At 48.3% G+C, this 14,134-nt stretch overlaps 1 protein-coding gene across 3 annotated transcripts in view; it reads right to left on the reverse strand.

Annotated features, from left to right (window-relative positions):
* Positions 1 to 14,134, reverse strand: part of ST8SIA5 (ST8 alpha-N-acetyl-neuraminide alpha-2,8-sialyltransferase 5) — a gene marked incomplete at both ends in the record, with an annotated part of 66,667 nt that overhangs the window by 13,330 nt on the left and 39,203 nt on the right. For 2 of the 3 annotated variants that reach the window (XM_081252479.1, XM_081252478.1), the window contains one exon: positions 6,838 to 6,930. The exons of the other annotated variant lie outside the window; for it this stretch is intronic. In XM_081252479.1, the coding sequence (XP_081108605.1) occupies positions 6,838 to 6,930 (93 nt within the window). The remainder of the gene's footprint in view (positions 1 to 6,837; positions 6,931 to 14,134) is intronic. 3 annotated transcript variants of the gene reach the window in all.

Here is a 14,134-nt window from a genome sequence, read left to right on the forward strand (position 1 = left end):
CTGTACAGCCCAGAAAACAAACAAAAAACCAAGTTAATCCATTAAAAAAAAAAGAAAAAAGAAAAATGAAGCAAGAGGCTCTAAGGATATATTGTACAGCACAGGGAATATAGCCACTATTTTATAATAACTATAAATGGAGTATAACCTTTAAAAATTGTGTATCACTATATTGTACACCTGTAACTTATATAATATAGTACACCAGCTATACTTCAATTTAAAAAAAAAAGAAATAATAAAAAAAAGAAAAATGAATCAGGGGTCGAAACGTGACTATTTCAGATGGGTTGATCAGGGAAGCCTTCCCTGAAGCGGGGAACCTTGCACGAAGAACTGAAATGATGCATGAGTGAGCCACACAAACATCTGGGGAAAGAGTATTACAGGCAGAGAGACGCGTGAGTGCAAAAGCCCTGGGGCAGGAGCCTGCCTGGCAGCTTTAAAGAGCTGGAAGGAGTCCCTCTTCTCATCCTGATGCCTTCCTTCCAGCTTTCCCCAAACCTCCCATAGCAGCTCTTGCTTCTTTAGCTCATGTGACATTGGAGGAGAGGTGCCATTACACAGCGGCACCCTTGCTCACCCACTGCTGCCCTCCCTCACTCCCTGCAAACCACAGGCCCCTAGGGCAGCACCCTGAACAGCCAATGCCTCTAACGCCTCCAGAAACACAAGCCTGGCAACGCTGAAGGCCAGGGTCCCAAGTTCAACTGTTACCAGTGTCCAGGCCCCATCCTCTGTACCTCCAATGTCCTTGTCACACACTGGACCAAGGTCGGGGCCTGGATACCCAGCCTGGAATCCTGGTTCCATCCCTAACTGGCAATAGGACCTCAGACAAGTCATTTAATCTCCCTGAGACTCAGCTGCTTTATCTGTAAGACAGATATAATTACCTCTGCTCTGTTGATCTCAAAGGTTGTCAGAAAGATCAAACGAGACAATATGTATAAAAAAATTGTGTAAGCTGCTTTACAAATGCAGAGATCACCTTTACTTTAAGATGAAGGGTTGAGCCAGCCACTTGCCTCCTTTCTCCCAAGACATGACTAATATTCCAGAAGAGGGATAAAAAAAGACTAGATTGCTCTGAGAACAATCTAAAAAGAAAGCGCTCTTGGGGAAAAAAAAATTCATTAGAAAAGTTGGAAGGTAAAGTCAAGGAATTTCTCAGAAAATAGAAGCAAAGGGCAAAGAGACCGAAAAGATGAGATTAAAAGATATTCGAGGAGCAATCCAGAAGAATACCACTCTTTGAGGTACCAGAAAGAAGAAGTGGAGAAAATTGGAGAGGAGGAAGTATGAAGAAATCCAAGAAGAAAGTTCAAGGGTTTGGAGTGAGCTGCAGATTAAGAGGTCTCCATGAGCGTGTATCCTGAGGTCCACCATCAGGCTATTCCAGAACTGTCATGATCTGTAAAGACCCCGGACAGAAGAAAACAGGTCACCTCCAAAGGAACAACTCGTACCGTGCTCATACAGCCCCGGATACCAGAAGATGCTGGAGAAGGTCTTCAGCATCCTGTGGGTGAATGATTTTCACCTAAACTATCAACGCCACCAAACCAAACATTAAGCGAAGGATTAGGTCACTGAGACACAGAAGGACTCAAACCCTTACCTTCCACCCACCATCTGGGGGGGATTTACTTGAAGACGGGTGGAAGCAAAACGAAGGAGTAAAACCAAGAAAGAAGCAGCTCCAGGTAAATCTAACCCACGGAGGCAGAGACGGGAGACGACAACAGTGTGTGACCCACCAAGAGAGCAGCCTGTCCAGGATGGAGACAGAGGACGAGGGGAAACCCTGGGGGAATGCCTGGTCGATGGGCAGGCAGGAAAAAAAATGGGGCATGATAGAGACAAAGTGTTCAAAAGGGAAAAGATGACTAGAAGCTCGAGAGAAGAAGGGGAAAAAATGAATAGGAAAAGAGATGAGAACCACTGTCTTCTGGTCTTCAAATTTTAGAGTCTGCCCATAGCAGCCCCAAAAGCGGCTTGCTATGGTTACAAATAGAATGTAAATGTTATCAGCCTTGACATTCTAAAGGTAAACTCTCGGATGACTGAAGCCAGAGGCTGGAACTAAAAAAGTTGGGGTAATTTTAATAGCCTCATCTTACAAAGTACAGGATCAAGAGATACTGCCAACATTTGGTAGAACACGAAATAGGTTACTTAGGCAATCTATAGATAGAAGAACTAAAAACAGCAGTACCCCTCAACTGGGGGAAGTGGGGGGATGGTTTGGGCTGGGGAAGGGAGCTGAATCCTCACCCACCAAAGCAGGATGTCAAGTGAATGCTAAACATGGCATACGTGGCACACATAGGACTGAGAGGTACAAGGTAACTCCCAGAAGAAACAGCCAAGTAGCAGGCCTGGGGCAGAGGGTGTGGGGAAGGGGACCTTTGCTTTTTATTATTATAAACTTTTGTATCCTACATGACTTTTCTAGTCGTGTGCAGGAGATGATCACCATCATCTCGTTCTCCCTCATCGTTCTCCTCCTTTTCCGCCATGACCTCTTCTGTTCCCACCTAGGTTTCGTCCACTTTCTCATTCATTTAACAGACACGTCCTGAGCCTGGGTAGGGTCAGGCAACAAGACTCAGAAAAGTGTGGGCACAAAGGGACATCCAGCCCTGAAAGCTCTGCCCAGCCAGCCCTGCTCCCAGCCTCTCTCTTGGTCTCAGTACAGGGCTCTGTGCAGGGTTCCCCAGCCCAGAAAGATGGGGAAGCAGTGGCAGGAGACACCAAGGGTGAGGTCCCAGGCATGGCCCCCATCAGTGTGTGAGCACAGGCAGCAATTGGTTTAAAAATAAAGAGGCCCTGGGTTTCCCTGGTGGCGCAGTGGTTGAGAGTCCGCCTGCCGATGCAGGGGACGCGGGTTCGTGCCCCGGTCCAGGAGGATCCCACGTGCCGTGGAGCGGCTGGGCCCGTGAGCCACGGCCGCTGAGCCTGCACGTCCGGAGCCTGTGCTCCACCACGGGAGAGGCCACAGCAGTGAGAGGCCCGCGTACCACAAAAAATAATAATAATAAAATAAAAATAAATAAATAAAGAGGCCCTAGAATGACTAAAAGTCAGCAGAAATAATTTTTACAAGTATCAGGGACAATGTGATTTCGTAACAAATCATCACAGAGTAAATCCTCATTGTACTGGACATTGTCTGGGAACGAGGCCTTTACCATATGGGAATTTTCCAGCCAACTGATTTTTACCATTGATTGGAGCAATTCTGGATCAGAATCATTCCCAGATGAATCACATACCCCCCTGTCTCCTCAGATGGAATGCCAGCTGACGTTCATATACCGGAAGGGCCTCTGGGCACATCCGTCCAGCCCCTTCCATTCACAGATGGGAGATTTAACCTTTTCCGGATGACTCAGGGTCTCCGCCGTGAGCACTACTCCTGGCTCTGGGCTGGAGCACAGTGAAGCCCACAGGTGCCCAGGTAGCATCAGAAACACTCGGATTAGAGACCAGCCTCTGGCTTCTCCGATTCCAGCCCTGGGGGAGCCCACTGACCTCAGCTTGAGGACTCAGGAAAGGAGCCACTTGGTATCACTGCTCCCTGATGACCCAGCAGGCTCACATGCCCCATGAACAGCCCGGCCTCTCTCCTCTCAGACCCCCAGTACCACCAGCGCCAAGACTCCAGGGCTAGGGGACCACATGGAGGGCAATTGACATGGAAGAGACAGATGGGGTACAGCTCACAGGTCGCCCGCTGGGATGGCCGCTCAGCTCAGGAGAACAGAGAGGGTGCCCCAAAGGCAGAGACAAGAAGTACAGCCAAACACGCAGAGGACCTTCTGTCACCAACACAAGTCCCTGACAAGGGACAAAGGGCGGCCACAGATCATGGGGGGAAATGAGGTTCCCATCGCACCCCGCAATGTTCAAGACTTAGGCTTGAAACAAAGGACCCAGTAACTTCTAATATGGTCCCTAAATGGAAGCTGTGATAAGGATTCTTATGGGCTGAATTATATCTCCCTCAAAATTCATATGTTGAGCCCTAAACCCCAATATCTCAGGATGTGACTCTATTTGGAGGTAAGGTCTTTAAGAGGTGGTTAAGCTAAAATGACATCACCAGGGTGGGCCCTAAGCCAACATGACTGATGTCCTTATAAGAGGAAGTTAAGACACAGGTACGGAGGGAAGACCCTGGGAAGACAGAGAGAGAAGATGGCCATGTATCCGCCAAAGAGAGAGGCCTCGGGAGAAACGAAGCCTGCCGACACCTTGATCTCAGACCTCCAGCCTCCAGAACTGTGAGAAGACAAAGTTCTGTTGTTTAAGCCCCCCAGTCTGTAGTACTTTGTTATGGGAGCCATAGCAAACCAAAACAAGGACTTATACTAATGCAGAGAAAATATATGGGTAGAGGGATGGGATGGGACAGGACGGCCCATTTATAGGGTCTCTCAGACTTCCTGTCTAGATCTTGAAGTAACCATGAAAACACTGTCTGCTTTTTATAATTTAAAAGATTAATTATCTACCCTTTGAAAACTCTAAGGTAAGCTCTCAGTGAGAGTGCTCCAGCTTTCCGCAGTGAAACATTTACGGGGCCGAGATCTCTGAGTTCTGAGAAAAGGTAAGGCTCTCTGCTTATACCTTTGGCTCCTGCCTGCGGGCTGGACAGACGTCTTCATCACTAAGTCACAGCTCCTCAGCAGAGTGTATCAAACACCGATCACATTATCCTCCCCCCGCCCCCACTTGTTTAAAACCTCTCCCATGGGTGCCCATGGACCTAAGAAAAGGATAAAATCTAGATCCCGGTCCACACTGCAAGGCTCCACAAGGTCCAGCCCTGCCTGCTCCTCCAGGGACATGGCTCCTGTTCCCCCTCAGGCCAGCTCTCAGAGCCTGGGACACAGTGGGCCCCTCCTGACACAGGCCTTGGCACAAACTGTCCCCTCCGTCTAGAATCCTCTTGGCCCAGTTAACTCCTAGCGCCCTCCATGGTGTGCTCCGCTCAGGGCTGGGTGGGATGGACAGAGGGTGAGCTGCCTGCTGTGGTCCCTCTAGACGCTATACAGACCCTGGGTCAGAACAAGGACCGTGAACAACACAGCTGATCCCAGCTGGACGTTTGGCCTTATCCCCGGAGCTTTCCTGCACTACTAAGCTGATGGAGACTGTGAATGTCAGCCCAGAAAAGCTGCTGCTGGTTCCAAAACGGAAAGAAAGGGGAGGGAGGAGAGAGAGGGGGCACATTCACATTTACTGAGCACCTATTACGTGTGCTGCTGTAGATGTGCACTGTTGGGCTATCTATTTCACATATGTTACTTCAGCTAGTCTTTACTGCAACCCTTAAGAGTAGGGAATTGTGTCCCCATTTTTATAGGTAAGGAAAGACTCAAAGAGGTTAAGTAATTTGTATAAAGATGCAGAGCTTCTAAGGCCCAGAGTCAGCTTTGGATCCCAAGTCTGCCTGACCCCAAGCTCCAAGCTCTTTCAGTGACCCACATGACCTGGAAATCATGTCAAGTGGCTAAAGGAGCAGTGGCTCCTGCCTGTGGACCATGGATGGAAGTCCTGGGATCGTGTCAGGGCCCGTGAGTCCACATAAGCACCCAGCGCTGCCTGGCTCCAAATCAACTGTACTTCTCCCACATTGGGTGTACAAGTTGTCCCTTGAACAGCACAGGGCTTGTAGTCAGCCCTCCCTGACCACAGCTCCTTGGCATCCGCAGATCCAACCAACATCGGACCGAGCAGCACTGCAGCATTTACTCTCAAAAAATGTCTGCATATAAGTGCACCTGCGCCGTTCAAACCCACGTTGTTCAAGGGTCAGTGATAACTGTTTTCAAAGAAACATACATCCTACCATGATTAACATGACACAAATTCCTCTCAATTCATGGCAGTGCTGTGAGGGAGGCACATACACACTAGTGAGTCCAGCATGTAATGCGTTTTCCCTCACACAGGTTGTAAAAGAGCCACAGGTGATACACAGTTGGTGGGGAGTGGGGAGCACAGTTCTCTTGTTATTTGTATTAAAAAAGGGGGGGGGGGCTTCCCTGGTGGCGCAGGGGTTGAGAGTCCGCCTGCCGATGCAGGGGACACGGGTTCACGCCCCGGCCTGGGAAGATCCCACATGCCGCGGAGCGACTGGGCCCATGAGCCATGGCTGCTGAGCCTGCACGTCCGGAGCCTGTGCTCCGCAACAGGAGAGGCCACAACAGTGAGAGGCCCACGTACTACAAAACAAACAAACAAACAAACAAAAAAAGGTAAAAGACATCCACCCATGGGTGCTGGTTTATGCAGACCCTCTGGAAGGATGCACGAGGATACATGGGTGGCCTCTGAGGGAGAGACTGGAGGCGGGTAGCTGTGGGAAGGGGACTTCTCACTGTATATCTTTTTGTACCACTTGAATGTTGTATCCTTTAAATAATTTTTAAAAATTTAATGAATAGCAAGAGGGCAATGCTTAAGCCACAAAGTACTGAATTTCAGATAAGATGCTCCTGTGCCCTCTTCGATTTCTATCCAAGAAGAGACCAGTGATGATAACCATAGACGCTGGTAACTGAGCCGGGGACTGGAACGCCCAGTCACCAGAGGTAACCTTGCAAACTTGGCATTTTTCATAAAACACGAACAGTCATCCCTGAGTCGAGCCCTCTAGAGCTCTCCGAATGCCAGAGGCCCCGGGGAAGCACCCTAATTCTTTCTCTGTAGTGATGCACCAAGTTTCCAGTTTCCTTGGGCCAATCCCTCACCCCCCACCCCACCCTGCCTTGCCCGTCCCCACGTGCACCACCCTGCACCCACCACCTACCCGGCCACACTCACATGGAAAGCACCTTCACTTCCAAGATCTCGTGCCTCAGCTCCAGGCATCTCGTGGAGTTATACTCAAAAGGGCCCTCGTAAAATTCAAAGTACCTGGGGACCAATAGGGACAGAGGTTACTACGCAGAGAAGCGGCCAGACTTTCAGGGACCTGTCGGGGCTCTTGTTGTCGGGGGGCAGGGGGCAGAGGGGTGGTATCTGGCCAAATTAATAGAGCAAACCAGCCCACCCCAGCAGACGACCTGATGAGGGTCTGTCTCCAGGACTGCTGGCGCCCTGTGGCCTGATCACTTGGTGGCTGATTACTCTCAGCACCCCCATCAACCTGGAAGTATAAGCATGAACCCATTTCAGTAAATCATGACATTTAGAAGCAGGTTTGGTTCCACGTGGTGGCTTCGAAGGAGAAAGAGGATGCTCTGGGCATGTTCTCATTTGCGGTCTTCCTCTGACCAGTGATTGATGGAGGCAGCCCTGGAAGCTGGGGCAGTGAGGCTACAGGTCTTCAGCTGGTCCTGCCCTTTCCTGCTCTTTTCTCCTTTCTCCTCCTCTTGGGAGAAGTGTCACACAACGACAGCCACAAGCATAGCTGAAAAAACACAAGCTGCTTTTTCTACTATAAAAAGCATTTGTTGGGCTTCCCTGGTGGCGCAGTGGTTGAGAGTCCGCCTGCCGATGCAGGGGACACGGGTTCGTGCCCCGGTCCGGGAGGATCCCACATGCCGCAGAGCGGCTGGGCCCGTGAGCCATGGCCGCTGGGCCTGCGCGTCCAGAGCCTGTGCTCCGCAACAGGAGAGGCCACAACAGTGAGAGGCCCGCGTACCGAAAAAAAAAAAAAAAAAAAAAAAAAGTATTTGTTTCCATTAGCTCACTGATGCCGATGCTCACAATGTGACTAGGTGAGACTCTTTCTTTCTCCCCATTTGGCAGCTGAGAAAACTGAGGCTAAACAGGTGGCACTCCAGGTGGTGCTGTCAGTGTAGACGGGCCCGAGCCCACTCCCACACCAGCTGGCTCCAGGCATGTCAGAGTCACCTCGCAGTACCTTCTGCAGCTTCACACAGAATAACAATAGCAATTTCAGCCAATACTGCTGAGCCCTTGTCATGGGCGACGTTCAGGGCCCGGCACTCTACGTAGAAGCATTCACTTTTCTTTCTTTTTAATTGAAGTACAGTTGTTTACAGTATTATGTTAGTTTCAGGTATACGGCATGGTGATTCAGTATTTTGCAGATTATATTCCGCTATAGGTTATTACAAGATAATGGGTATAATCCCCTGTGCTATACAGTATATCCTTCTTGCTTATCTATTTTATATATAGTACTTTGTATCTGTTAATCTTATATTCCCAATTTATCCCTCTCCCCTTTGGTAACCACAAGTTTGTTTTCTAAGTCTGTGAGTCTGTTTCTGTTGTGCATGTACAATCATTTGTATTATTTTTTAGATTCCACATATAAGTGATACCATAGAGTATTTGTCTTTCTCTGTCTGACTTATTTCATTAAGCATCATATTCCCTTTCAATCTTTATTACTAGCCCACCAGGAAAGTGGTCATCGCAAGCAGGCTCTGGGAGTTAACTCACTTGCCAGAGTCGTGTAGGTGGCAGGTGGCAAAGCTGCGTTGTGTACCAGTGCATACAGTCAAGACTGCTCTTGTCCACCCACTCACGAGGACAGCTGGTAACCCCTAGAAAGTGCCCTCTGGCCTCCCATAGCCGCACCTGACAGTTTGCACCAGCCCAGGGAACATCCACCTGCCCGGGGGGTGGGGGAGCCGGAGGGCGCGGAGAGTCGGGGGGAGGGTTCCCACCAAGGTAAAACACAGTAGTTCACTGCTGGACTTGGCCACAGAGGCAGAAGGGGCCCACAGGGCAGAGGCCAGGTGCACCCTTTCCTCACGGCCTCTCTTTCAGAAGATGCTTGGGCAGATTAAGCTGGGAGGGTGGGATCCCATGACAGCCCAGAATCAAGAAGCCTGCAGGGTCAGCCTCTCTAACTTGGGGCAGTGGCCTCTCAACAGGTAGCCCTGGAGAACAGGAGGTGGGGATGGAGCCGCAGGACTGCTGCTGGGCACTGCAAGCCATAACCAAGGATTTAAAATAAAGTCAGTCCTTGAGCATTTCCCACAAACCTCCCAAAATGTGGCAGCAACTATTTCACATATATTCTCACTAATTTATGTAGACAAACTTAAGTCTGTGCTGCTTTAGAAATATGGAGACATTTATCCAATAAATTGGCTTCTTTTTAAAATATCGGTATTTTCAATAATATAAAAATATAATTTAATATTTAACACTTTAAAACTATTATATTTGTAAATATTTGTTCTTTATTTTAATGTGATTTAAGTTAATTTTAAAAATATTATAATCATATATTTAAGAAATTTTAAATAATATTTTAGAATATTAAAATATTTTATACAACACATTGGCTCCTATTTGTACAAAATAAATCCTCTCCTTTCTCTCATGTCTTAAAAGAATTTAAGCAGATTTCATAAGAACTAGGCACTGAGGATCCCCAAAATATCACACTCTCCTTTTTCTGTTTCCCTTGTGTTTTACAACTCCTTTCTCTGTCTTTCTCAGCTGGCAAACTCATATTGATCCTTCAGTACCCAGCTCAAATGCCCCCACTTCTGGGAAGCCTTTTCTAATGCTCACTCTCAGGGTCCCTCTATACATTTGCCCCTAATTAGAGCAGATACCATTGTATCGTAATAGTCTGTTTATATATCTATTTCCCCTTCCAAATGAGGAGTATCTCAAACACAGGGAATTTGTCTTTGGTATCTCTGCACCTTTCGTACTACAGAGACAAGAAAGCTAAAAACTACATTTCCCCGACTCCCTTGTAGCTAGGGTCCTTGAAGCAATTTAGGTTCAACAATCAGTAGCATGAGACTGAGTCAGAGCCATGTTCTAGAAGAGCGACGAAGCTCAAGGTATTGTTTTGCTGGTGCAGAATGTGGCAGAGGTGGCATGGCTCGTGGAAACTGTAGTGGTGGCAGCACCTTTGCGATTCTATCAGAAGCAGCAGCTTCCACGGTGGCCCAATTTCACAGTGCAGTCTGCAGAGACATTCCTGGAAGCTAGCCTAGAGTCTTTCTTCAGCTTTCCCAATGATTCTGTGCTATCTCTACCCTTAATAAATCCCTTTCTGCTTTAGCTAAAATGGATTCTGTTATCTGAAACTAAGAACAAGGTGTCAGCCTGGGGCTACAAAAAAAGTCCATGACCTTGGCTCCAACTCATGCCATTTTTCCAGTCACATAACAGTAAGTGAGGTCTGGTGTCTTATCACAAAGATCATCATTTGCAACCAGAGCCAGTGACACGAAGCCCTTTGGAATCCACTGGGTCATCTGAAGCCATGAGCTCAGGATGCTTCTAAGAAAAGCTCCAGATTATAATGATGCAGAAGATTATTAAGAGGAGGCTTCTCCTAGCGTTCTCAGGGAGTTGGGACACTTGCAGACACATCTAGGATATGCCTCTAAACCAGCTGTGTGGCTTTGGGTAAATCACTTCCCCTCTCTGGGCCTCTTTTCTCTCCTCCTAAAAATAATCTGAACGAGGTGGAATCTAAAGTCCCACCCAGCACTTAAATACAATCCCCAAGGTTCCCTCAGTTTTTCCCACTTACTAACCAAGCCAGAACAATACTATGAATTAATGATCCACAAACAGGAGAAAGAAACTCTCAAAGGAAGTTAAAACCAAGCAGCACCTCCCTTTGATCAGCCAGCCCCTCCATTGCCTTCACAAGGCCCTCCTGGCCTTACCTCTGCCAACCTCCGCTCAGTCTTCCTTTTTCCTGAATCCCCAGCATCACTCATACGCACATCACTAGGCAGTTCAATGATTCCAAATGGTCTTGTGTGGTGTGTTTAGTGGCTATTAGGTGGAGAGGATTTCGGAATAAGGTTCACATCCTTCTTTGCCCCTCATTAGCCACCTTAGGCCCATCACTTTCCTGAGCCTTAGTTTCTTCATTTGCAAAATCAGCATTAAAAATGCAGTACACTTGTGACAGGGCTGAGAGCAGATATTGATGAGAGTTTCAGAGAAAGCACTAGTACACTGCCTGGCACACAGGAAGTGCCCAAGGCATGTCCATTTCCCTTCTTTCCCTTTCTCCTGCCGTTAAAGGGCAAGAGCTGCCAGTGGATGCCCAGGGACTCAGAGACATGCTTACAGTCCCTCAGCTAGTTGATGGCAGAGCTGAGCCAGAGACGAATCACTCAGGAAGTTCTCCACCATCTGGACTGGCTGCCATCCTCCTTCTGCTGCTATTAGTAAACCTCTCCCCTACCACCCTGAGGATAAAGCCCATGTTGAATTCTGCTTGGACGTGGGGATGTCCCTGGTCACCCATCTCTGCTGCAGACTCCATAGATTAACTATGTGTGTCTGATGCTTTGACATCTGGGGCCTTGCTGGCCCTGGAGAGACTGCCTCTCCTAGGACTAGTCAATTCCTAGAGATGGTAAACAGCCCGTGAGCACAGCTTTCATACGCAAAACAAGCAATCCAGAGCTTATACTCTACCACCACCACCACCACCTCCTCCTCTCACACTTAGGGCCACTTATCCCTCTGCCCTAATCACCCCAAGGCCAGCTGCCAAACAACTAGGGACAGCCCTCTGCCCCAGAGCCCACTGAAATTATCCACAGTAGCCAACCTTAAGTCTGCATACCCTGTCGCATCCATTCCTTCCATATAGGCTTTGCCTATACGGCTCTTGCCCACTTTTCCCCTTCACTCCTTCTGCTTCTTGACTGACTCTGGTGCTTCCTGTGTGGTCCTACATGGCATGGTGTGCTTCCTGTTTCTAGAGACCTGTAAGTATAAAAACCTCTTCCTTCACGACAGCCATTTCCACGTCTGTGTGTCTTGCCACACGTGATAACAAATCCCAGGTACTCTGAAAACACTCCATGTGGTACCTCAGCCACGTCACCAAAATCACTGCAGGCCTGGGTCTAAAGCCTAGTTTTCCATCTGAAAAATGGAGCTAATAGCCCTTGCTTCTTTCTCCAGCATATCTGGGCTTTGCTTTTGGGAGGCTGTGCTGCTCCATCTCACTCTTTAAAGACGAATGACTTGAGGAAATAAGACTGCAAGAAGCATTGCCACATGGGTCACCCCTCGATTTTGCTTCTGACAGGAGGCCCAAGGACGGCATTCTTGAGGAAGCCACAGAAATCCCTTTTTGGTCTGGATACTGACCATAATGCAGATATCAAAAATGATGCTTAGGGCTTCCCTGGTGGCGCAGTGGCTGAGAGTCCGCCTGCCGATGCAGAGAACATGGGTTCATGCCCTGGTCCGGGAAGATCCCACATGCCACGGAGTGGCTGGGCCCGTGAGCCATGGCTGCTGAGCCTGCGTGTCCAGAGCCTGTGCTCCGCAACGGGAGAGGCCGCAGCAGTGAGAGGCCCACGTACCGCAAAAAAAAAAAAAAAAAAGATGCTTAAATTTTTGTGTGCAATGGGAAGATGCTCATGATAATGTTGAGTGAAAAAAGCAAGTTACAAAACTATGATCTCCAAAAAGAATTATATATACATACGTGAACACATAGGAAAAGGGAAGGGCTGTAACAAGATATTAATAATAGGTTTCTCCCATAATTCAAAAAGAGTCATGTACCACAATGTTCACTGTAGCTCTATTTACAGTAGCCAGGACATGGAAGCAACCTAAGTGTCTATCAACAGATGAATAGATAAAGAAGATGTGGCACATATATACAATGGAATATTACTCAGCCATAAAAAGAAACGAAACTGAGTTATTTGTAGTGAGGTGGATGGACCTAGAGTCTGTCATACAGAGTGAAGTAAGTCAGAAAGAGAAAAACAAATCCCGTATGCTAACACATATATATGGAATCTAAAAAAAAAAATGGTTATGAAGAACCTAGGGGCAGGACAGGAATAAAGACGCAGATGTAGAGAATAGACTTGAGGGGGAAGGGTAAGCTGGGATGAAGTGAGAGAGAGGCATGGACATGTATACACTACCAAACGTAAAACAGATAGCTAGTGGGAAGCAGCCGTATAGCACAGGGAGATCAGCTCGGTGCTTTGTGACCACCTAAGGGTGGGGGATAGGGAGGGGGGGAGGGAGGGAGACGCAAGAGGGAAGAGATATGGGGAGGTATGTATATGTACAGCTGATTCACTTTGTTATAAAGCAGAAACTCACACACCACTGTAAAGCAATTATACTCCAATAAAGATGTTTTTTTTAAAAAGTAGGTTTCTCTGAGTAATGGGATTATGAATGATTCAAAAAACACTTTTCTATATTTTTATAAGTTTTCTCTTACTATTGGAAACCACTAAGAAAGGCCCCTTAAAGTCATGGATCTCTCTCTAAATATCTCAAGCTTTCCCTTGAGCTGCTGGAAGACTGAGAGCAAGTTTCTCCAACTTCCTCGACTCCATTAGCCTCTCAAGGTGAATTCGTCACTGTCTCTTCTTTCAATTCTAGAAAGACGATCTCTACCCACCTCAAAGGGGAGGGGAGGCTGGCACCACATTCGGGCACCTCACAGGTATAAATAGTCCCAGCCGCTCAGATCAGGAGCCCAGCTCATCTCAGATGCCACTTGGCTTCTGTCAGCCAAGTCCAATGCTGGTGCCAGGCTTCATCCATCCTGCCCCCATCTCTGTGCCCTCAGGAGTGTGAGGGGTATAGCTGGGCAGCGCTGCTGCCTGATCAGCAGGCGAGGGCCCCTACTCAGCGAGAAGACAAATGAAGACGTGACCACAACGGTTCTGAATATTGGTTCCCTTCCTCCCACGCAGGCGTGGGCTCCAGCTCGGAAGGCTGAGGAGGCCTCGTTTCAGCATGCCCAGGATCCAGTGTGCAGAGTCTGGCTCTGTCATTCCTCCCAGCCCCTGCCCGTGAGCCTGCCCCACAGAGGGCTCCTCTGTTCACCTGATCCCACCTCCAGAGCTCCTTCAGGACCGTGGGATCTTCCTTAGGGGCCACAGTGCTTTGAGACCCAGAAGCCACTGGCTGGTACAAGATGAAGCCCATGCATTCAGCTTTCTATCTCATACGCCGCTTCATCCCCAGATACTAATGCTGCTCAAGAAAACAGGAGCTCAGGGCAGTCCTTGTGTCATGCTAGAACACACCTGCTGGACCTCCACCAGCCCCAGGAGTAGGGAAGCTGCCCCAGCTCAGCAATCTGAACCCCTGGGCCCCTGTCAAGCCTGGTGCAGAGTCTCAGAGAACCACAGAGGGGTTTATTTATCCCACA

Source organism: Mesoplodon bidens (assembly GCF_964165515.1).
Source record: "Mesoplodon bidens genome assembly, chromosome: 13".
Lineage (NCBI taxonomy): Eukaryota > Metazoa > Chordata > Mammalia > Artiodactyla > Ziphiidae > Mesoplodon > Mesoplodon bidens.